Consider the following 22,202-nt stretch of genomic DNA (forward strand, 5'->3'; position numbering starts at 1 on the left):
TTTGATTGCATTTGAATATAGTGGAATACAAATGGAGGAGTAGACTGGCAGACGCTGCACATTTTTCATTGTCTTTGACAAAACAAGAGATAAGAGTGAAAGCTTACTTAAAAGCGTATGGAAACTAACTAAAGAGGAAGAAACTAATTGTATGTATGTGATTGGCGTTGCAACCGTTTAGCCGGTTATAGCCGAATCGACGATAGTGCGCCACCTGTCTCTCTCCTTCGCAGTTCGGCGCCAGTTGGAGATCCCAAGTGTAACCAGGTCGCTCTCCACCTGGTCCCTCCAACGGAGTGGAGGCCTTCCCCTTCCTCGGCTTCCTCCGGCGGGTACTGCATCGAACACTTTCAGGGCTGGAGTGTTTTCGTCCATTCGGACAACATGACCTAGCCAGCGTAGCCGCTGTCTTTTTATTCGCTGAACTATGTCAATGTCGTCGTATAACTCGTACAGCTCATCGTTCCATCGTCTGCGGTATTCGCCGTTGCCAATGTTCTGAGGACCATAAATCTTGCGCAAAATTTTCCTCTCGAAAACTCCTAGTGTCGTCTCATCTGATGTTGACATCGTCCAAGCTTCTGCACCAAGAAACTAATTAAATAGAATTAAGATTTCATTATCGAACATTTTTCTGCACACTACATGCAAGATTATTAGTTTCGAAAATATTTTCAAGTTTAATTTGAAAGCCTAAAACACCTCTTTCGCACTTAACTTGTTAAACTGAGCACATTTGGGCGCACCTACGCACACACCCAAATACATAAGCAAGCGCTGGTCAAGCGAGCCGACATTGCGCTGCCAGTGAAAGTCACTTGAATGCAATTTCCATTAAATTAAAAAATCGGAATTACACAATTAAAATAATGTATGCAATTAAGTGCACGAGCCTGTCATAAATTTGTAAGCAATTTTTAATAGCATTAAAAGTGCACTCCAACGCCATCACCAACGCTCCAGCGCTGCAGCTGAGTTTGCACCTTACAAAAAAGTAGCACTCACATGCTTCTAAACACTCGCACACACACATCCTTGTAGATTTGAATGCGTGCTTGCACAGTTATGCGGCAGTGGCAGTGGGGGTGGAGGTGGCGGCGCTGGTTGTCATTTATTGGCGACATGTTTGTTTTTAACGAGGTAAACACCGTAATTACCGATCGTTTCGTGCGCCGAACTGCAAATCGCCGCACGAATGCCAACAAATGCGTTGCAGCAACTGCACAACAATCCCGCACACAAGTGGGAGTTGAGTTGATGAAAATGTGGCAAGTTGGCGGTGTTGTTGTTGGTGTTGGCGGCCGACTGTTGCACTTTTATCAAAAACTAAAAATCACTTTTATGACAATTTGTCATGACAGGCAGGCGCAGCTTGTCATGTCACGGCAAAGCAATATGGCGGCCTACAGACACTGTTGTGTCACTGCTATCAATGCAGGCGAGTACTCGCTTCCCAGTGGTGAAAAGAAGTGGTTCGACTGCAGTAATTAATTATATAACGGGTGTTATTTTACACAACTAGTGACATGCTTATGAAAATTAGCTTAGTCGGAAATTAACTACTTTATTATTTTTTTAAATAAGTACTCATAATAAAAGTAAATGATTTGAACCTATTACTAGAGCACAAATGTGTAATAATTTCAATTAAAAATACTAATTTTTTTTAAACAAATACTATTTTTTATTTATGCCAGAAATATTTTAGTTTTTCATTCTCTAAGGATTATTTCTCCAGTAATTTTCATACCACCAACGAACCGGTGCTGTACACAATTACCCAATGTTTCTCTCCCCTCGAGACAACTTAATTTAACGCTGGAATGTGAATTGCTAAATCTTTTTTGGCCGTCATCGTTAGTCAATGCCTAGTTCTATGTGTGTGCGTGAGCGTGTTTAAATTGTTAATTATTGACCTAAATTGTTGGTAAATATATGACGTTGAGATAAAGCGCAATAGCCACGCAGTAAGGCTTTTAGTTGTGACAATAATGCATGGAGTTACGCCGTGATTGCAACAACAACAAGCAGGAGAGTAAACAATTTTGCGTAGATTATTACAGAATAAGGTGCTAAATTAATAGCAAAATTTATTAAATTATTTTTAATAATTTTACTTTCAGAAAGCGCTTAATATGGATGCCGAAACACAATCAATTCATCGAAAAATTCTAACAACAACAAGAGTTCTTTATCAGGTCACCGTGTTGGGCGCGTATATTACTCTTCGCTCTATTTAAATATGTATGTTTGTAAATATGGACAGCAACAAAGTTGTGAACAAATTTTATTGCAATTTCTTCGTTTTTTTTTGTTTGCTGTAAGCATGCTGTTGTTGTTGCGTGTAATTTGCATTCAATTAAGGTTGCAGGTGTGCATTGCCTTTCATGTGTTGGCGATTTTCTCGACTTTTTTATATTTATTATTTTGACTGTATATTTGCGCATTAGCCTCGGTGAGCGTGTTCAGCACACATTTGCTTTAATTAAATCAGACTGATTTTATGGCTATTATTATTGTTGTAATTTGTTTATTTGCATTCAAAGTTGCTTTGCTTAGGAAAAGTGGACAACGGCAAATGGCCATATCTGTTTGCGTTTATGCGGAGCATAATGGCGTTTTAATGGAAAACCCAATTAGATTTCAGGACAATATATTAGTTGCTCGAAAACTTTGATCTCGTTAATACGAACTAGTAAATGTCTGATTTATGTGTACAATTGTCTTAAAGTTGCATGTAAACTCGAGTTAAATGACTATTCTCGACAGGTGACACTACTTACAAGCAATAAGGAGTTGAAAAAAAATATTTAATTGCCTTAAATATGACATTTTTGGTTTTTAGGGATACAAGGAATCTATGAAAGAAATCCGATTTTTATCAAAATTTGTCGTCTACCAATGTTTTTTTATACATAGAGTTTTCTTGATGAGAATATTAGAATATAGTTCTTTCACATATCTTTGAGAATGGTGAAACAAACGATCATGCATAAAGAGATGTTGGCAAAAACTATGATTTTCGGAATGTTTGTTAGCAAACCTCGAATAGGTGTCTTAATGTCCTAAATTATTGCATTTAGCTCGCCTATTTAGACGTTGCTTTCACGAAGGAACACCAGTCCCTTAATAGTAGATAAACAAATTATAGATTTCTTGTACAGTTAATTGCTTCAGATTTCTTTAGAACCAATATTTATATGATATATGATTTTATAATGAGGGATCCCACTAGTTTGAACTCGCCTGTGAAAGGTCTATATATAACCTTTCTGCCTTAATTCTATATTCTTTAATTCCGAGAGATAGTGTCGAGAGGTTCAACCAATGTCGATAACAACTGACCATTATTGGGTATTGCATTCCTATCTTCTTAAATAAATTTGAAAAAAAAAAAACAATCATAAACGGTATCGTAAAGTTCTCGGGCTTTTTTGAGTAGGATCTTAATCCAGGGCGAATTAAAAATGTATGATATATAGCCACGTATGTACGAATGAGGGCGTTGCTTTGCTTTTAGAATCTAGACTTTTGCCTCAAGTCACTTCAATTAGGTAGAGATTTGAACAAATATGGCTCAAAGAGTGTACTAGTCTTTAATCTTGAAAACAGACCACTTAACTTGTCTAATTATAAAGGTATTTCACACGAATACCTGCAACGGGCGATAAGTACTAACATACTTACATCCAGCTTTTAAATTAAGGCTTAAGAAATATGAAGAATTTAAACTTTTTTTTCTAAATTTAAATTTCTTATAAGCAATACCTTCTGCAATCACCGAGTTATTATTGCCGCCGCTTAAAAAGTTCTGTTCGAACTGTTCCAAATTCTTGAATTTCTCCACAATCAGCTGTAAGTTCTTCGAATCGCGCACATTCTCCAGCAAATGACGAAAGTTCTCGAGTTGTTTGGGTGCAAATTTGCCTGCGTCGCCGTTGGTAGCAACTAGCTTTTCGAAAATATTTTGAAAAGTCTGTTTCTGCGCGCTGGACATGGTGCCGAGCGCGGCAATATTGCTCAAAGCGCCGGCGGCCGTGGATGTGGCCACAGCGGCGGTTGGAGAGGAGGGCGCCGACGAAATGGCGCTGGTGTTGGCAGGCGGCGTTGCAGTGGAACGGGAGTTGATTAGTGTGGGTGGTGGTGTAGTTTTTATATCCATTTTCCGCTGATTATAAGTAATAATTTCTCCTGGATTTATCTGCAAGTTCTAAGCTCAATTTTTCACACAAATAAATTGCTTTAGACAAGTTTAATTATTTTGCATTTCACAAAGTTTCACTAAAATAATTCATATTTTCACAAAAACACTTTTTTGTTAATTTTTTTCCTATAAAAGCATCACTTTCTTTAATCACTTGATTTTGGAAAGCTCGACAAAAGCTCACTTCAAAGCTGCCTTGTAGTGTTTATTAAAATAAGCAAGCAATGAAATGCCGACGCTTTTTTCGCCTCACCAATTCACGTGGGCGACTTTGTTTCAAATATTTGTTTTTGCTTTGTCGGGTGAATGTCAAACCGTCAAAATTCCGTCGTAACCGTAAATTCAAACTTGACACGGACGCGCCGTTACCTCGTCTAGAGTACGAATGTCGCGCGCTGTTGAACCGTAAAACCAGGTAGCCGGAGCTCGAATGCAGCCGTGAAGTACACCGCCACAATGCAAAGGTGGCAATAAACAAACGGCCGTTCAGGTTGCCTAGGCTGACACGCTTTTTCGAGAGTGCTATGCCGTACCGTACGCCAGGTTGGTTGGTTGGTTCGTTGGCTGCTTGATTGTTGTAAGTGTGAGACGTGCAACAAACTCGAATGCTCGTAAATCGAATTGGGAACTGGTTTGGAGGGTTGAGTGGCATAGTAGAGGTTACACACATACACACAGGGTACATTGAATTGGTTTTGTTCGCTTTGTGGTGTGTGGAATGCGCGAGAGGCGGGGCTTAGAGTAATATTGCGCTCACCAATACATACGCATATTTTCCCTTAGTTTTCATAGTGGTGTATGAACAAGAAAAAGGATATTTTTATTGAGAGCTTGCCAGCTTACTAGGAAAAAGTGTCATTTTCTCGGAATACGCGCTTTGATTCAAACTCTTTCGTTTCTTCCTTTCTTGGAAATTACAAACCTTTGATAGATAGTACATAAACGATGTTTTTCTGGAGTGTAGAAAACCGGGATGTAGTAGTATTATAGAATATGGCAATAATTAAGAATTAATGAGATAACATCTTTCTTCGTTTTATATAAATTCGTGACCAAATTATGACTGACCTCAATCAGAGCCTTATTATTATTCTGTAAAAGAGGCTACAAATCTTCTTCTATTTAAAATCTAATGAAAGATTAGCAATCAAAGAGATTAAAATCATTATCGAGGGATTTACATAGAAAACTGGTGTTTTGAACAAATTGAACTTCTTCTTTCATTTTTACAGACTTTCTCTATCGTAACTTAGTCATATATTAAATTATATGTATATGATGTATAATAAAGTTTTCTAAATATGTAATATAATTCAGATAATTTTCGCTGGGTTATTTATTAGATTTTGAAAAAACATTATTTCATTCACAAATACTCTTTTTTTAGACTTTTAACCTCACTTTTACTAATATAGCCTCACATTTTACATGAGAAATTAAAAATTACCCAAATTGTAATCAAAATTACCCTTAATTAAAAAAAGAATGGGTAATTTGTGTGTAATTTTCACATGACCCTAAAAATAATTCGCCGGACTAATTAGTAAATAAATTGAAGTGTTTAAGCACGTGGCCACGATCGGATTTCATCTAAGCATCAGTGTCGAAAATAATGGGAAATTTTCACTCTTTTCCATTTTCACACCCCTCATATAATATGCCAAATACTAATAAGCCTGAAACTTTCACACACGAAGAGCTGCCAACAGCTGAGCGTAACATTCGCGCTCTCTCGAACATAATCCTCCACTCATTAGGAGCAGGATAACAATGAGTACTTACGGGGATAATATGTGAAACCCTCAAGTTGGCACTGGCAGCGGCAGTCCATGGACACAAACAAAAAACGCTTGATGAGGCGCAATGGCGCTGCGTCGCATAATTCGTCGTGCGACTCGGCATGCTGCAGCTGCTGCTGTAATGGCAGAGAGTAAATTTTATGAAGATACAAAAACACTTAATCACATAAATCAGCAAAGTAAGCAGCGCTGGTGGAGAGTGAGCAATTGAATGAAAAGGATGCGGAAGGAAGCAGAAGGCAGGCAGGCAGGCTTTGGTCTTGCTAAGTGGTGGCAGTGCAGAGCGATTGTGTGTCCCGCTCCCACATCCACAAATGAACTGTGATTTTGATGAAGCGCCATCAAAGCAACAACAACAATGGCAGTGGCAATAACGACAGCAACAGAAAGTGTGTGTGTGTGTGTTTGCACTCGTGGTGGCTCAGAGCATTTGCACAAGTTCATAATAGTTCAGCGCTACTCACTTCGCTTCAATCTCCAATTCGAGTGCGAACATTCCAACAAACACGTGCGCTTCCATGGGCATCCGTGTGCGGGCGTGCGTGTGTGGCTTAAAAGGCACTTAATTTTGTTATTGTGCAATAAACGATAAACGAGCAGCGAGTTGGCCAAGAGCCGAGACAAGATAATTGAGATATTTGCACACCGTTTAGAAGCGTTCGCAGCGTTGGAAGCGTACGTGCGTGCGTGCGGTTGGCGGGGGGTGAGTGGAAGAGGGGGCACACAATGTGAGCTTTGAGGTGAGGTGAGTGGGGAGCGGTCAAAGGACAGACAGACTGCGTGAATAGATATAGAGACAGCCACACAAGCAGACAGACAGAAAGCAGCAGCATAGTCCGCGAGTCCAAAGGATGAGCCGAGCAGCGGAGCAAAACGAAACGAAAGCGTGTATGAGTGTGTGATTGTATGTTTGGATATGTGTGTGGTCGGTTTGAATTGAATTGAATGCCTGGTTTTCGTGCAATTACCGAAAGGGGATGTTTGTGGGCAGCCGCTGTTGTTTTTATTGCTTGATTGGGAAGATGAAAACACACAGGAAAAAAACAAAAACAACTAAAACAACAAAATAACCGAAAAAGATGACAGCAAATGGATGAAGAAAACGGAAACAAAAACATTGCATGATGGCTGGCCGAACGCTGCTGTATTTGTAACTGTTACACATATACATATGCACATACATTTGTTGGTGTGTTGCGGTAAATATTTTCACTTTATGGTATACGCTCATCCTTTGAGCCATCCTCACCGCTACACTTCAATACAATTCAATTGAATTCAATTTCGTGCTACCCATTTCCAGCAATCGCAAAAGGAAGGACGTAAAAAATACAACAACACAAATCGACAAATTGGAAAGCAGAAAAGCAAAGCAACAGAGCGGCACAAAAACAACATCGCTGCACTGCGCTGTAGTTGCAATGAAGATTTCAAGGAAATATCGTTTGCTTTGCAGGAGCTGCATGCCAGGATATTGGTTAATTTCATCAAATGTTTATCCTTACTGTATATCTTGATTATGCGACGTAACTGCATTTCGCAAAAAGCAAGCACGAAATACAATGTTATTTGCAATTTTACGTAAGACCGCACACTGATATATAACTTATATGTTTGTATATACACAAAAATGTTATTATTGAGGCACTTTATTAAAGAAGATGGACAAATAAAAAAGAAAAGTGATTATTATGAAGTAAATGCTATTTGCTAAATTCTAATAGAAGTATCCTTTTAATCATAACTACTGAAAATTCAATTAAAAATTGTTGCTTTCATAAATGAAAAAGAGTTCCAAATTTAGAAAAAACTGATTCAATATTTGACTTATTGTTTATTTGTGTGGCTTTAAGCAAATTAGTAAAATTATTATTTTTTATATACATACAGAGATATCATAAGATTTTTTTCCACGATATTTATTTTTAATACTGGTGGCCCGGTAGCTACGTATAAAATGAAGTAATAAAAAAATTATTTTAACAACAAATTCATTTATACAAACAAAAAAATGTTTTATTATAAAGGAAAAACCGCTCGACCGATTATGTGCAAATTTCACATAAACCATCTACTAAATAGTGCAAACAAAGTCTAAACATTTGGTTTGGATTAGTGAGCCCGTTCTTAAGTTATAAAATTACAACCAAAAGTGGCATTAATTTAGTATACATAGTATCAGCAAAGTTCCGTGTCTATAACTATATTCGTGAGGATATTTTTTACATTTTTACGGTTAAGCATATTAGCATATTCAAAGTATTTCGCATTTCGCATCCAAAGCTATAAGATTTTCTAATCTTTCTGTGGATTCCATTCCATAATAACTACGGCCGCTTGGCGCCAAAGAAAGAATCAAGTCAATTTTTGATATCCTACTCTAATGTGAACTTGACATAATGAAGATTGAGATTGATGTGGCTATTTCGACTGGTTTTACCTATGATTTTTTGCATTTCGGGCTGTCGTAATGAATCCATTTTTCATCACCAGTCATAAACCGTTGCAAAATCGACTTATTGCGTTTGAGCAACATTTATAACATCGTCTTCCTCCATTTCTTTGGCTTAACTTGGAACAATTGTATAATAATCAAGTTACGTCATCTTCTAGCTAACCGCGCGAATATTGTTATAGACTCAATAACTATCATGCCACCTGAAAAACCAAAATCTGTCTTAGCTCAAAAATATATGACTTACCTAAAATAAGATTAAGAATAAGAGGCCTGGAGACAGGCTCTACTTTTATGCACCACTGTGGTAAATTATCAAAAAAAACTTTTTATGCCTTTATAACTAAAATATATCTAATTAAAAACTCTAAGATTTTACGAATTAAATTAAACTATATGGAAGCGGAGTATTACGTGGAAGTCACACATCCTAATTTAGATTGTGTGAAAAATTAGTAAAAATTTCGAATATGTACGAGTATATAATTAATATACCTACCTGACTTCATAACAATCACTTATTATCAGTTAGTTGAACCTCAATGAGGCAAATATAATATTTCATATAAATATACATATAACATATGCAGTCATTAGTGAAGCAATATAGTTCCGTCCTTGTATCCAACACAGCTTAGAAGTACTTCAGAACAACAAACCTTTAAACCCAGATAAGCCTGAGTTTTTTACCATAACATGTAAATAATGTCATAAACATTTTGAAACAAAATGTTTTTAAAAATTTACGAAAAATAAAATATTGAGTAAGTCAAAAGCAACCGTGCAATAAAATAAAATAGATCCATATAAATGAGGGCAGTATCAGTTTAATTTTATTATTTTTTCGCCTTTGAACTCGTAAACGAATATTCCAACTTCAGTGTAGCACAAAATTTAGCTTTCAGTGCATCTCCAAATTTTTTGCTAACCGGTTTACACGAAAAACCAAATTCTCCCAGTATTTTATAGAATTACCCACAAAAATACCCTGTCAGTGGACTTGCCTCGCATGTGTGTGCATTTGTAACGCAGGAGGTGTGGCCTAAACCAGTCTCCGTTGCTCGCACCGACTTCATGTGTTCGCCATGAGCATTTCTGCTCACGTCCAATGAGCGCGCTTGCGCACTAAACCAACAACAGCAGCTGTTGCAGTCCAGCGCACAACAACAACAACAACATAGGCAAACAGCACTGCAGAGACAACACGAGAAATCGGCGTTACTTTATTGTTTTTTAATGAGTTTGAGTTGATGAAGGAATTTAATTTATGTGACTACCCAAATGTCAAACCAAACCAATCCCGAGAAGGCAGTAAAACGCCCAATCCTCCCCCGCATCACCCAGCCCGCGTCGTTGCTGATGTTGTTGCTGCCGCTAAATGGACACACGAGGATGCTTTGGTCATCATTCAAGTTTAATGAAAAACGTTCACGCAAGTCAAAGGAGCGATGATGATGAAGTGCTGCGCATATGGATGTGTGAGTGTGTCTGTGTTTATACATACATACATACAGATACATATGTGTGTATGATGACCAGCAAGGGAAATCGAAGTGGCAAGCGCCACAAAACAGTTTTGTTGGGCGGTTGGTGAGGGGAGCAACCGGACTTCATATGTATGTGTGTGAAATGGGTACTGGAAATTAAATAAAGTGACGTTGCTATCGAACGAAAATTTCACATATTCGCTGGTCTCGCGTCGCAAAAACCAAAAACAAAAACAAACATTCACGAGAGCGAAATGCAAAAGGTTGCCATTTTTAATGTGTTTGGCCGCGCACACTCATTCCCCACCGTGGTTATTTACAGCCATACACACACACATCCAGTTGGAGTCGAGTTTTTTAAGCCAGTTGCTCGGGTTGTCGTGCTTTGATGATTTAATTTTCTGGTCTTCTAATTTAATTTTATTATAGAAATACGTGGTGAGCGGGCGGGCGGCAAGCGCCGCAGCAAGAAGAAGCAGCATGCAGTGAGGCAGCAGTGAGGAAGAAACGACAATAATAAATGCTGTGTGGCGAAGCTTTGTACCAACGAAACATATTCATTGACACACACACATGCTCATGTCTCGGAATATATACATATATGAGAGTGTGTGTCTGTGTGTGTTACTGTACAAAGTCAGTTCGAGAGACTCGTATGCAGGTGTGTGTGCGCTTTGTGAGTTTGTCTCTATGTAAATTTATTAATGGAAAATGGTGGAGTTTAATTGGAAAAGGAAACGATGCAAGGTGTTCGAGTTTATGAGTTGAAAATTCGGTGTGCGGTTGTTGGTTGCCAAATTGATTTTAATTGGTTTTTGATGTTGTCAGTGTTTGGTCGTAATAAGTAAGTGAATTGCATTTATGTATGTATATATGTATATGTTTTTACATCTGAGAATTAATTTTAACTTGTTTAGAATTCTTTGAGGGAAAATAATGATTTTGGCTGTGTAAATACAGTCTTCCAGGTAATTGTTTCGTAATTCAAGAAAACAGAGGACTGAAGACAACTGTAGTTAATAATAAAAATAGTGGTTATCTTTGAAAATACTCTATTAATATAAAATATATAAGTATGATATATAATTATTCATAAAACTTATATTGATTGAAGAATTGAAGTTTAGGTTAGGTTCTATAACGGATTTCCAAGAAGGAGGGATTACACTTGAAATTTTTAGGATAGTGCATTGTGAAACCGGAAAAACTACTTTAGTTGAACATTAAGTCCCAAAAAAGCGCTTTGAATCTATCACAAATCTGCTTAGATGTTTTAGTTCCATTTTTGATTACTCACGTGGTTGTTTGAAAATGTAACCATCTTGTTCTCACAAAGGCAGGACATTCAAGAATAATGCGTTGAGATGATTTCATGCCGACTTCATCCAGGCCATCCGCCAAAATGATCAATCCTACTGTGTAAACTTCGATGGACCTTGTGCGATTTAACTCGGTTATTGTTATCGCGGCAGAAGTTTTTCCCCGGATAATTTTGAGAAATTTTGCAGAAATACCAATTCTAGATCGGATATATTTCTGAGTTTTAAAGTTATAAATTTTTTAATTCATTTAAAATCAACAACATTTTTAATTTTTTCTAAATTTACAAGTGATTTTCCAGGCGCCAAAGCGCATCAACGTACTTGTATATGGTAAAAGTGTGAATAAATGTGCGCTCAGACTAGCTGAAGCAAGAATTGCAAACAATTTAATTTTTGTTAATGAGTTAATTAATTTAATGATATATGCTATAAACTCTTGCTGCATAGCATTGTGATCAAAGTTATCACAAATTTATACACACACACACTTTATCAATATTTATATTAAAGAGTAGAAACCCTGCAGGGAAGCATAAAACTAGATATGAGTAAAGATACAAGTATGCAACTACAAATTTTACGATTAAATGAACCAATTTATCGGAAATGTTTCACAAACAATTCTTTCGGTGCACATTCGAAAATATTTCGGAATCCGTAAAAAAAAAATTAATTGCTTCTGAACTAATAAGAAAATCAACATAATAATCAGAATGAGACAAATCTTTTGGTGAAATTTCGGAAATATTTCGGAATCCGAAAAAAAATGTGTTGCTTCAGAAAATATAAATTTAACTAGAGAGCTAGGTATTTGTAGTATGACTAGATCCTGACTTGATCCTGACCGAAATCTATCAGCTGACTAATTCGGCTTTCACTTCGCAATAGCTATAAAGTAGTTCTTAACTAGCTGCCTGCACTACAGGGCACAGACACTCACACACCTACGCTGGAAACTTATTTAAAAGCGCACTCACTTCAAACTCCTTGCCGCCGCACATCCTCTTCGCCGCTCGGGCACTAATGAATTTTTGTGACGACAATTTATGTGAGTTTCTTTGTATGTATGTATGTGAGCACACTTGCTTATTTAAGCATAATAACTGTTTGTATGTATGCATACACCTATATGTGTGTGTGTACGTATTAATGACAGGCAAGTGGCTGCCATTTCTATGGCAGTGTGTGTTTTGACTTGATTGTGTGGTTTGGCGTGTATTTAATTATTTTTCAATTAAATTGTAAATTTTTTGTTCGCATAATTGCATAATTATACCAGAATTTATACGTAAACAATTAAGAGATGAGACGCAAGCGCAACAAAAAAAAGCTCCAAGCCATGCAAAGTTTATAAAGTTGATTTAATTAAAATTCAATTAAAATCGAAATATTTTTAATTAAACAGTAGCCGTGGCTGATTGCATTCCATTGCCGTCAGTGGTGTCAGTGTTTAATGCTGTTGCAGGCGGAAGAAAATGAGTTTGTTAGAGTGATAATTGTGCAATTGGGAATATGATAGTCGTATCTAGATGGTGATGGTCTAAATAATTTTCTAAAATGAGTGATTTCACATATAAATATAAGAAGATTTCTAATATGATTGTCAGTTTGGAATCCCTTTTATTATGATTTTGGAAATGTAAGAGGCTTTAGGGCTTTAAAGCTCTTATTAAATACAGAAATAGTTAAAGATCACAATTGGAAATATAATATTTAATGAGGTTCCGAAAGTAGCACAAAAGATATCTATTATGTAACGATTCAACAACTTTTAGTTTAATTCTAGGATTTAAGAGTGTTTAGTAATTTCAAGAGACCACACAAATGTACCAAATAAGTACTTGTCAAAGAAACACTAGCAAAAATCAGCTCTCAGCGGTCCTATTCATAGCAGTTGGTTTTCTTCTTCTTATAGTCCTTTCCTCACAAGTATATTATCTCGACAACTAAGCCACCTATTGGGTATAAAACTCTCTATATCTTGCTTGCATCATGCATACTATTACAATATGTACACATGCATATATAAACTCCTTTCACGCCATCCATTCACAACTAATAGTTTTGATTAATTAACTAAACTTGCAACAAGAGCATTTTATATATATAATCAAGACAATTTGAAGCAATAAAATAACAACAACACTGACAATACAAAGCAAACATCTTTTTAATGAATGCAATTTAATTCCATTACCCACAAATTTCCAGCACAAATAAACTTTCTTGACTTGCCGCAGCTTCTCTGGCGTTCGACACACGCCGAGCCAGCTGAAATGCAAAATAGAAAAGAAAAATCAACTAGTTACTCAGAGCTTAACTATAGTGTATGTACATGTGACTAAAGGGAGGTCAAAAATTCGAAATTAAAAGCTTAGATTGAGATTTTTGAAAGAGCATATACTAAACTCTAGTTATTAAACCGATATCCAAGAGATACTTAATAGAGTCTAGGAACCGAAATGGACCTATATTTTTACGTAGCCTAGATTAGGTTAGACTATGTTGTATGGATGTTTCCCAGAGAGAAAACACTTACGACTATAAGTTTGTGAAGCCAGGATACTTGCGCCATTTAATTAGATATTAAGACACGATAAAGTGCCTTGCACCCATTACAAATCTGCAAAGATTTTTCATTTCTACATATATCTGCTAGTTCGCGCGGTTGTTCAAAAAAGTGAGATCCAGGAAATTTTTGTCTTGCTCTTTCAAAGACGGTATATTTCAAAAGAAAGTGATGAGATGATTTCATCTCGTCGTCTTCCAGGCAACTTTTACAGCTGGTATCCGCTCAGATTTTGGATCTGACAGCGTGGATCTTGATGGAACAATGGCCAAAGAGAAACCCTACAATCGGGGTAAGATGAACTTTGCTAAAGTGGAAGAGCTCCGTAGTCCATTTGCTATTCAGTTTAGGCCAGAAGAATCTGAATACTTACAAAAATACCATTTTTAACAAAACGCCGGACTGTAAATCACCCATTGGAATTGTGATTACTTCTATCCGGTACATTTCGTAAAATCTTTTAGACCTCCCCATGTAGTTAGCTGAATAGCTGCTTGAGTTTGTGGTTAAGATGTTGGCGAAAGCGTGGAGGAAACTCAAAAAGACTAAGGAAGACGCGGCATGAAGTTGCACTAATTCCATCATTCGCTTATTTTCTCAATTAAACATAGAATTTCTTCATCATCACCAGCTTATATAATCTAAATGTACATACATATACATGTACATATTTATACGAGCTGCATGTGCTGTCCTTGTGTATGAATGTATGTAAAGAGGAAGCTGCGCATACACAATGGCAACGTTTAAATGTAATTTTCCCAAATTACCATACGAGTGCCGGCGCTTATACACAAGCGATCTTATGACTATATATGTATGTATATGTCGAACCGTGAATCTTTTCTATCTGGCTACATACACACATACATGTATCACATTCATAAGAAAATGGGTGTCGTAAGATGTATTTATATATTTATGGCTGTGTGAATGTTGTAAAGATAACCGCTTTAACCACTAAGGAAGACAACCGAATAAGGCAACGCGCGCCATCTTAACTTAAACTCATACATACCTACATACTTACATGTATAGTTAAAGCTTTGTGTAAACTTCTTCAGTGTTTCTTCGCATCCAATTTAGCTACGTGTGTATGTAAGCTACTCATATGTGTGTGTGTGGGTGTCACAGCAATAAAGGAGTAAATTCGCCAGAGTAGCGCCTCGAGGTCGCACAAAAGGCGAAATTACATTTAAGTGGATTTTCTCATTAAGTTCAATTAGAAATCTTGGTTTCTCTATGATAACAGACGCTTGGAATTGGAGGATGTGAAAAGAGCTCTTATAAACTTATATAACTTGAACGGACGTCTGAATGTGGCAATTATTTAGAAAAAGGTTTATTATGGTTAATTAACGCCGAATCGAAAAAACAACTGGCATAATAAATTGGAGATTTCAAAATTTTTATAAATTTTACAAATTTCGAATAAAACAGAAAAATATAAATTTTAAATTAGCTTAAATCCTTATAAATATAATTATAAAGAAATAATTTTAGACAAGGGAACTCGGCTGCATGAACTCTCTACCGAGCATATTATTGAGCTGAGGTATGTGTCCATATTAGACAATTTAGTTTGAGCTTAAGGTCTGAATCCCTGGATAGATCTCTATATTGATTTCTATCGTCTTTTTATATGGATCGATAGGTCTAAGTGAGGTTTTACCATCGTGGGATATGAAAAATCTCTGAAAATGTTTAAAATGTTATTTTATTTTCTTCCAAATTTTTTCTCGTAAAGGTATCAACTTGTCACATGTATCCACAAGCTTTTCGGAAGCGATTGAGACTTTCACATAATTCAAGGGTGCCCTAAACCATAAAAGAAAAATCTCCTAACTCATAACATTAATTGTGGACCCAGAGAGCCGAATAATAATAAGAGAGATAATAATGGAAAATTGAGAAGCCTAACTTGGCGCAATAAACGGAAAATCACGAGAGAGTAAATTTTGAGATCTACACCACAATATGTTACCTCTGAATTGATTTGACGTGCTGATTTGGCATCAATTTATGACATCACATACATATATATGTATGAAGCACATACACACACATACGAGTACACGCCTGGTTTGTTACGTGAGTGTCAAGGGATTTGCGAGAGAAACAAGACTGGGCAAATTGGAGGAAAATCTAAACTTAATGTCAAAATGGCGACGTGCCTTGTGGGAGTGCATATTTGAGTAAGCACACGTACACATATATATCTATACACATATATATCGTATATTATTTGTATAGGAATTATAACTGTTTGGGCGTTTGTGTGCTCATGCCTGTGTGTGAGCGTGTGTGTGTCGACATATTTATTTGTTTAGCAGTAGACACAAACTTGTGTGCGGTTGAATTTGCAAATTTAATTAAAATCAGCTAAGCACATTAATGCAACATTTACGTAGGTGCAGATGTGTGGGTTCACGAAATTTGCTGGCAGTCAGGCAATAACGCCATTCAAATACAAATACACACATACTTGAACGCATAAAATGAGAGCGAACGCATGAAAGTTTTCACTGAAACAGAAGCTTTTGAAGATGGTTTGTTAGGAAACTAATTACAACAACAATAATGGAAATGGCAAGTCTGGATGATAAAACGAGAGAAGTTCACTCAGGAACAAGGTCTTTTCAATTATTTATTTGAAGAACAAATGATAGAGAATATATTTCAGATATATTTGGATCGTTCAGTATTATTCCAATGATCGAAAGCTTTTTTGAGTAGAATTACATAAAATAATCACGGAACTGGTTCCATTATCCTAAAATATTTATATAGTATTTTTCTGCAGATCTCACTAAAATCTGTACATTATCTGAACTAACCTCAAAATTTGACCGTCAAACACGAAATAAGTAACGAAGCTTTCGATAAGCTTTAAAGCAAGTATATTTTTTATTAAGTACATTATCTAGCAACCCTCGTAAGTGAGTGTGTACGCACTGTGTACGAGTGTTTTGCGGTTGTGTTTATTGGCAACAATGGCGGCGCCAAACGTAGGACGCTTAATTAATGAAATTCTGTGCAAATGAGGCAAATGAGAGGAAATTCGTCAACTAACTGTAAAAGATAATTGCACGCGTTGGCGGTGAGTGTACGTCAGTCAATACAACTACATATACATATGTGGGCGTACTAATGAGCACATACGAGTATATGTACATATGTGATATATGTATATGTATATTTATCTACATATAATGCACACCAAATAGTCATGTAAATACAAGTGTGCACAAATTGATGCTGTTGCAATTTGGATTTAATTAAAATAATTGAAATCGCTGGTGGAAAACTACCGCTAAATAAACAAACAAGTAAATGAGCTAAATAAACCCCAAATAAAAACACACGCATGCATACAAACATACATACATGCATATATCTGTGTTGCACTTGCAAATGTGTGAGCGTTGTGCTCTCTAATTTGTATGCAACAATTTGGCGCTTTCAAAAAAGCTGGATGTTGCAGTCATTGAAAATAGCTCTAAATGATTTATTTAAAATCTAATTGCTGCTATTGTTGAAAATAATTTTTTCGCTTTACAAAAAATAAGTAAATTAAAATTATTTTCACACAAATTTGTGTTTATTTGTACTTTTCTCTGAGAAGTTCTGTTTTCGGAGACGAAGTGATAATGTTTTTTATCATTTAGTAACTCTCAATTCGAAAACGAGCTGAAGGATTTCCTTTTAATCTGAATACCACTCCACCTTTTCCTATAATGAGCGCAGATATTTCATCACTCTGACTATTATTCCCAGATATAAATATTGATTGGTACACTGGTGGATCGAGAATTGAAGAGAGAACTCCTGTATGTATGTATAAGCCAGTAGAATCCCTAGAATACTATAATGAATTTAAAATTGATGAACACTTCCAATAACCACAAAATTCTCTCGAAGCCAAACAACCAGGGACGCTTTCGTGAAATTCATCTTGAAAGGCATTTGGTTGAAGCTATAACAGGACGTCCTGGTACATTGTATTCAAGGTTTCCCTGCTTTGAGAATTATATTATGTTTAAATTTTCGAACAGATTTTCATTGAATAACAAACATTATAGCTATATATTATATTAGTTGAGTTAAAGTACGAAAATTTCAGCGAACAAACACATATTGCCAGCTTTACGTAATAATAATTACATTACGGAAATTAATCAACAAATTTTTATTCCAGCCAATTGCACACACTTAAGCGGCACCAGAGTATTTACGGTTGCGCCACAGGGGCTCCGAACAGATTTTATCCGATGTCGGTCCCGCAACAAGCTTTTGTCGTCGCTGGTATTATTCGGTCACACGCTGAGAGCCGCCGGGTGCTCGAATCCGCCACAGCAGCAGTATTTGGTGGGTCACGATGTACTTCGGAGGACATCTGTCAAACTTCGTTTGATTTGTAATTAACGGGTTGCTTTTGATTTCCTGTACGCAATCAGACAACAACAACAACGAGAGAAGGGAGAATTGTAGCAGTAATCAAATGAAATGTTCACAATTCAATTGTTGTTAATTTTTGTTGCGATTTCATCAACTCAAAACATAAGAGACTGGCGCTCTCGGAGAATTACTTTTTTTGTAAAGTATAAACACTTTCAAAATAATCGTTTTTTTTTTTTACTGAATATGCCATATAAAAACGTAAACTTATAGGAATCGGCAATGTTTATAAGGAAATAGAAGGATGTCTAATAAAAAATGAATTCCGATAAATAACAAGTCTATAATACTTAAACATAATATAAAAACCACTTACTTACTGATGTAAAGAATGGATATAAATTAGTTCTAGTATAAAGAAGAGCATTATCATGTAGGGACCGAGAAGGTAATCTGGTAACGGATGTCCAGAGCACACTGGGATTATGGAGGGAACACTTCTCCGACCTGCTCAATGGCAGTGAAAGTACAACACCAGGAGATGGCGAACCCGATTCCCCAATCGATGACGATGGAATAGATGTTCCATTACCCGACCATGAAGAAATTCGAATAGCAATTACCCGCTTGAAGAACAACAAAGCGGCGGGGGCCGATGGATTACCGGCCGAGCTATTCAAATACGGCGGCGAAGAACTGATAAGGTGCATGCATCAGCTTCTTTGTAGAATATGGTCGGAAGAAAGCATGCCTGACGATTGGAATCTTAGTGTACTCTGCCCAATCCATAAGAAGGGAGACCCCACAATCTGCGCCAACTACCGTGGTATAAGTCTCCTCAATATCGCATATAAGGTTTTGTCGAGCGTATTGTGTGAAAGACTAAAGCCCACCGTCAACAAACTGATTGGACCTTATCAGTGTGGCTTTAGACCTGGAAAATCGACAACTGACCAGATATTCACCATGCGCCAAATCTTGGAAAAGACCCGAGAGAGAAGAATCGATACCCACCATCTTTTTATCGATTTTAAAGCTGCCTTCGATAGCACGAAAAGGAGCTGCCTTTATGCCGCGATGTCTGAATTTGGTATCCCTGCAAAACTAATACGGCTATGTAAGCTGACGTTGAGCAACACCAAAAGCTCCGTCAGGATCGGGAAGGACCTCTCCGAGCCGTTCGATACCAAACGAGGCTTCAGACAGGGTGACTCACTATCGTGCGACTTCTTCAATCTATTGCTGGAAAAAATAATACGAGCTGCAGAACTAAATAGAGAGGGTACAATCTTCTACAAGAGTGTACAGCTCCTGGCGTATGCCGATGATATTGATATCATCGGAAGCAACAACCGCGCCGTTTGTTCTGCGTTTTCTAGATAAAGAAGCGAAGCGTATGGGTCTGGTGGTGAATGAGGACAAGACGAAATATCTCCTGTCATCAAACAAACAGTCAGCGCACTCGCGTCTTGGCTCCCACGTCACTGTTGACAGTCATAACTTTGAAGTTGTAGATAATTTCGTTTATCTGGGAACCAGCATTAACAACACCAACAATGTCAGCCTTGAAATCCAACGCAGAATCACTCTTGCCAACAGATGCTACTTTGGACTGAGTAGGCAATTGAAAAGTAAAGTCCTCTCTCGACGAACCAAAATCAAACTCTATAAGTCGCTCATTATTCCCGTCCTGATGTATGGCGCTGAAGCGTGGACGATGACAACATCCGATGAGACGACTCTTGGGGTTTTCGAGAGAAAGGTTTTGCGCAAGATTTATGGTCCTCTAAACATTGGCAACGGCGAATACCGCAGACGATGGAACGATGAGCTGTACGATTTATACGACGACATTGACATAGTTCAGCGAATAAAAAGACAGCGGCTACGCTGGCTAGGTCATGTTGTACGGATGGAAGAAAACACTCCAGCTCTGAAAGTATTCGATGCAGTACCCGCTGGAGGAAGCCGCGGAAGAGGACGACCTCCACTCCGGTGGAAAGACCAAGTGCAAAGTGACCTGGCTTCACTTGGTGTTTCCAGTTGGCGCCAAAAAGCAAAAAGGAGGAATGAGTGGCGCGCTCTGGTGGATTCGGCTATAATCGCTTAAAGCGGTTCCTACGCCAAATATATATATATATATATAAAGAAGAGAATAAAAAGAGAAAAATAATACGAATCTGCTATATATGGACCAAAGACTATATATTTTTCTGGTACAACTTTTATAACTTACTAGCCGACCACTCCGGCTTCGCACGGGTTTAAACAAACATTTCAAATGTTATAAATTTTTACACATGCTCCTATACATATGTATGTACTTCCCGTTTTTTGCGTGGGTTCATTTAAAAAAGTAAAATGAAAAAAAAATCGAGCATGAAATTATATTTTATTTGTAATGAGCTAAATCTTGATTACGACCTCTAGTCGTTGGTGTCTGATATCTTTCTATCGGATTATGAAGCGAGCTTGTATATTTCTAATATTTTGACGATTTTCAGTTTCAGATTAAGATTCTCCATCACGGAGTCTTTTTGATTTCCTTACCTGGGAGCTATTTCCAAAAAGTTTAGATTTTAGCAATAAATATAGCCTATGTTACTCGAGGTGAATGTAGCTTTCGAATGGTAAAAGAATTTTTGAAATCGGCACAGTAGTTTTTGAGTTTATTCATGCATACAAATCTTTCCTCTTTATAATAGTAGTATAGATACATAGCGATGAAGATAGTGGAATAAAACTTTACACCAATATCGATAACGATTACAGAAAACGGAAGTCCCATAACGGAAGCGGATATCATAAAAACGGAAGTCTTCCATGAACAGCCCTGAAGCTGACGCTGCTTCCGTCACTAAGCACTTTCTGGAGAAGTGACGTTTCCTGTCCAATTTCCACATCCTGCCATTTTGACATCCGCTCTATATCGAACATCCGCTTTCAGTAAAATATTTCTGGTTGCTTCATTTCCGGTTCCGGCACATCATTACCATATCTGGTTCCATCCGTTATCCCATATCTGGTTCCGGTTGGCTCATTCCGTTTCCGGATGCCACACTTCCAATTACAGTGATCAATATTCAGCCACCCCATTTTCGGTTCCGGGAATATCGTTATCCATATCCGTTTCCGGATGTCTCATTTCCTATTCCGAAAACACATGATCGGTTACCCAATTTCCGGTTCCATCGTTCATATTCCGTTACCCCATATCCGGTTCCGACAACATATTTATCCATGTCCGGTTCCGGATACTCCATTTCCGGTTACCCCCTGATCACGTGATGACATTTCAAGATCACGTGATATTTTTGTTTACAGTCAATGACCCCGCCCAGATCACGTGATGTCAAATCAAGGTGACGTGATATTTTTGTTTACATTTTTGAGTGAGGTAATGACCACACCCTGATCACGTGAGGTCATTTCCAGGTTACGTGATATTTTTGTTTACATTTTTGAGTGTGGTCAATGACCCCACCCTGATCACGTGATGTCATCTCAAGATCACGTGATATTTTTGTTTACAGGTCATTGACCCCGCCCAGATCACGTGATGTAAAATCAAGGTCACGTGATATTTATGTTTACATTTTTGAGTGAGGTACTGACCACACCCTGATCACGTGAGGTCATTTCCAGGTTTCGTGATATTTTTGTTTACATTTTTGAGTGTGGTCAATGAACCCGCCCAGATCAGGTGATGTCAATTCAAGGTCTCGTGATATTTTTGTTTACAGGTCAATGACCACGCCCAGATCACGTGATGTCAATTCAAGGTCACGTGATATTTTTGTTTACATTTTTGAGTGAGATCAATGACCCCACCCTGATCACGTGAGGTAATTTCAAGGTCACGTGATATTTTTGTTTACAGGTCAATGACCCTACCCTGATCACGTGATGTCATTTCATGATCACGTGATATTTTTGTTTACAGGTCATTGACCCCGCCCAGATCACGT

General features: G+C 37.3%; 1 protein-coding gene across 2 annotated transcripts in view; it reads right to left on the minus strand.

Moving 5' to 3' along the window:
- Positions 1-22,202, minus strand: part of LOC105221478 (retinal homeobox protein Rx) — a 68,547-nt gene that overhangs the window by 37,765 nt on the left and 8,580 nt on the right. Inside the window, exon 1 of one of the 2 annotated variants that reach the window (XM_011198509.3) lies at positions 3,769-4,673. The exons of the other annotated variant lie outside the window; for it this stretch is intronic. Within the exon in view, the coding sequence (XP_011196811.3) occupies positions 3,769-4,162 (394 nt within the window). The 5' untranslated portion in view covers positions 4,163-4,673. Of the gene's footprint in view, positions 1-3,768; positions 4,674-22,202 lie in introns of those variants that run through there. 2 annotated transcript variants of the gene reach the window in all.

This window comes from Zeugodacus cucurbitae, chromosome 6, assembly GCF_028554725.1.
Source record: "Zeugodacus cucurbitae isolate PBARC_wt_2022May chromosome 6, idZeuCucr1.2, whole genome shotgun sequence".
Lineage (NCBI taxonomy): Eukaryota > Metazoa > Arthropoda > Insecta > Diptera > Tephritidae > Zeugodacus > Zeugodacus cucurbitae.